Below are 3,842 nucleotides of genomic sequence, written 5' to 3' on the forward strand. Positions count from 1 at the left end.
CATGTTAGCTGGATCGCAACCCATCCCTTTACCTGTGACAATGGTATAACAGTACAGCATAAGAACGTACTGTAAACAAGGCTTCACTCATCAGATGGACAAAAATACATACAAGTGAACATGGCAAGGTACTTGTACATCCCAACAACAAAACGACACTAGGAACAGATCTGAAACTACTCGCAGTTAACTGACAGCTTTTTCAAAGCCACTTACAACCAATACACAAATCGTGTAGGTTCTACGATAGAGTACCAGGCAATAGATGAAAACAAAGATCACGGAGCAATAGCATACGTTACAAAGTTATTCAATATTCCAAAAAAGTAATACACAGTGGTTTTTTCAATTTAATAGAAAAAATATAAATTTCATTTCACTTCAAATGTCAAAATATAATGTTACGCTATCGTATTTATTCTACACGCTATTTCCACATTAAAAATATTGATCAAACCATGATATAAGATATAATGAAGATGCTGTATTGTCGCTTAGACAAATCCCTGGAAGCCATAAAGGTAAAAAGAAATATATTCTTATATTCTTCTGTTCATAGTGTAATTATTTGATTTGATAAATTTTGTGTTACTTTATGGGATTGCATGATTACTAGTACTCCATTTTCAGAATGTCCACATTAAGTTTTGCCACCGTCGTTGTTGCATTGGTAGTCAGTGCGAATGGACATGATTGTACAAAATACAACTTGACACCATCAGACCAATCTCTTATTGATATGATGACGCATTACTTGCATACTTCCAGGAAAGCAGACTGTCCTGTAACACCTTCACAACACGGTAAGTCTTTTAGCATTTAATTTGCCTTTGTAATCGCTTGAATTCGGAATTGATGCGACAGTAGTTAACTTATGTTTAAATATGTAAGATTTGTGTAAAAAAAAATACAAATCAAAATAACAAACAAAATGTAACAAAAATCCCAAACTCCGATGCAAATTCGAAGTCCAAACAAATTGACAAAATTATACTCTTTCTCTGGTTATGTATGCATAACCCATAATGCGAATTTATACTATGGCAAAATGATATAGTTACAGATCAGAGGAACAGATCGCAAACACAATATATATCTTTCTGATGACATTAGTACTGTTGTTTGTGAGTATAGTGATTATATGACGAATTCTGCTTTCTTTACATTTCTAGAAATATTTATTGGAAAAACTTGTATTTTATCTTTAAAAATATTTTAGTGATCATATACACACTAAAAGGTTAGTTTCAGTAACACATTGTGTTTGCATTCAATCATAATTGTAAACGGTAGTCAAAGGAAATGTTATGGATACGACGTCCTAATCCTTTCTTGTAATTCATCTTCAATACGGTTGCATACTGTTCATTGGCGATTAAATTTGTATATTTAAGATATTGGTGTGACATATGTGAGATGGGGAAAAAAAACTTGTCCTGAAAATTCGGACATCGTGTATACAGGTATGTTTTTTCTTCAAAAATATTATTATTATACGTAAATCAGAGAACTCCTACACGTTGAAAAAGCAGTAGACTATAAGGACAGGTTCACTTGCTTACTACAATTTTCTTTTCTTTTCATAATATATAGTTCTGTACTTTTGAAGTTACTTTTTACAATAATGTACACTCATATACATTTTAGGTACATCAAAAATCTTATGGTTTATATAATTAGTTTTCTGTATAATTAACAATTCAACAAATGTGTTGATATTTATCGAAAAATTATGTTTTGTTTTCTCAGTTGAGAAATGTTGAGATATCTAACATAATCTTAAACACAGTTTTGAAGTTGAACTTAAATAGCTTTACTATTTGCATGTTAATACATTGAAAACTTTTAACATTTGTTTGCCATATATATATATTTGTCATTGTTATGTACAGATATGTAATTTGAATAATAAACTTTGAAATACGATAATCATCTTCAACTTCTTCAGGGCAGGTTGGAGGTAACTATTTCAGTAATAAAGGAGGAGGTTCCAATTACCTCTGTTTACCCAATGAACCTGAAAATGGTAATGTATCCTCCAATAGTGATGAAGGATTATATGGTGCCGAGTACCAGATAAATAACAGCAATAATCCTTCCGGGTTTCCTACTAATTTGTATAATAAAGAGGTTCCATGTTCTGTGTGCAGGCGGAAAGAGAAAATTTCTGTTTTGATCATAGCAGGTAGTTTTATGGTTTTTTTTTTATCATTCTCCAAAACATAAGAAACCTGTTCTAAATATTGTACATTATCACCTATATTGTAACGTTGTATTGTTGCCTCTGAGGCTTCATATAAACATTACTTTGAATGCAAATTCTTCCAATATTGGATTGTTCTTAGTTACTGCAAAGATTAGTTCGAGGTACAAATGTACATATAAAGTACAAATGTTGTTATATAGAAATTGTATACATTATGTATGGTATATCTATTTATATTTGTTGCTTTTATCTTAACCAGGAAGAAAGTCCTGTTACAAAGGATGGAAATCAGAGTACAATGGCTTCTTGATGAGTTCAAATAAGAATCACATCACATCCGACTTTATCTGTATAGACGGGGAGGCAGAACCATTGAACAATCGTTCTTCCAACGAACAAGGTGCCCTGTTTTATCCTGTCAGAGCAAAATGTGGTAGTCTGAGATGTCCCCCATACAAAGATAAAACGGAAGTACTTTGTACCGTTTGTACTAAATAAAAATAGTATAACGCTCTCGTTTTTTTCAATCATTTTCTATGTAAAGGTAAAAGGCATCAGAATAGTACTGGCTTTAGCATGAAAATGACACATTATACATGTATTACCTCCGAACCGCTTTAGAGATTTACTTTCACTAGGAAAACTAAAACTCAGGCAATTGAAGGTCAAGGACGTATAGATAGATAAAAACGTTAGGAGCTGTACATTAGTTCCATAAAAGGTATAGTCTAATTCGAGATCAAATTGATTGAGAGAGTTTATTTTCATTATCTATCAATTGAGAATTAAAAAAGAAATATACATGTTATTCATCATATCAGTACCGAAGAAAACACTACTGAGTCAATGAGACCTCCAGGAACTTGCATTCAACTAGATTTAGCATCAACCATGCACTAGTAATTCAATCATATCACAATCGGTATAGCTAAACAACGACCAAATAAATGATGTTCTACTTTGTTTGCAATCTTTAAGAAGGGCATCATGCTTCCCTTTTGAATATTCGGAAAGCATACGACAATCATTTGTCGTCCTTTCACCTTATATCTGAATGTCAGAAACAAAGGATATTGAAAAATTTACCATTGCCTTGTTGATTGGAATGAAAATTATACAAATACATGAAAAATGAAACAAAAAACACTCTAGCAAAAACAAGACTTCTGCAATTATTAGAGGAATAGGTCAAATTTACTATAAACATTTTGTCTTGACAAACTGTTTCCTGATGATAACAACAGTGTCACTTGATAATTGATTGGAATGAAACTAATAAAGACATAAGATAAAGCACGTGAACGGAATCCGACTGTAAGTCAAAAGGTCAAAGGTTAAAGTCACTGCTACTTGGTTTGACAAAGTGCAATATCAAGGGAAAAGGAAGAAGCATATTTATTATGGGGTAGAAAATGAAAATAGTACACTGTCTCGTAAAGAATACAGGTAGAATGAAACCTTGTAATAGACGCAGGTTGAGGAGTAATATATCGCATTGTAAGATTTCTTCATAATTGGTATTTCAAAAAATTAAAAGATTGTAAACAATTGCCCCGAGAACTCACATTTTGCGTGTTGTATTTACTTATTTCAAATTAAAGAAAATGTACTTCTGCTTTCTCAATACTATATTTTA

General features: G+C 31.9%; 1 protein-coding gene across 1 annotated transcript; it reads left to right on the forward strand.

Annotated features, from left to right (window-relative positions):
• Window positions 1–631: 631 nt before the first annotated feature.
• On the forward strand, window positions 632–2,704 carry LOC134722502 (short-chain collagen C4-like). Its single transcript, XM_063586122.1, has 4 exons — window positions 632–803; window positions 1,395–1,463; window positions 1,949–2,185; window positions 2,466–2,704. The coding sequence occupies exons 1-4, from the start codon at window positions 632–634 to the stop codon at window positions 2,702–2,704; spliced, it is 717 nt and encodes a 238-aa protein (XP_063442192.1).
• The last annotated feature ends 1,138 nt before the right edge of the window (window positions 2,705–3,842 follow it).

The sequence above is a fragment of the Mytilus trossulus genome, chromosome 6 (genome assembly GCF_036588685.1).
Source record: "Mytilus trossulus isolate FHL-02 chromosome 6, PNRI_Mtr1.1.1.hap1, whole genome shotgun sequence".
Taxonomy (NCBI): Eukaryota; Metazoa; Mollusca; class Bivalvia; order Mytilida; family Mytilidae; genus Mytilus; species Mytilus trossulus.

Coding starts and splice junctions, on each gene's coding strand:
- LOC134722502 (XM_063586122.1), top strand. CDS start 632: ATGTCCACATTAAGTTTTGCCACCGTCGTTGTTGCATTGGTAGTCAGT. Junction 804..1,394: donor TGTAACACCTTCACAACACG/GTAAGTCTTTTA, acceptor TGTATATTTAAG/ATATTGGTGTGACATATGTG. Junction 2,186..2,465: donor TTCTGTTTTGATCATAGCAG/GTAGTTTTATGG, acceptor TATCTTAACCAG/GAAGAAAGTCCTGTTACAAA.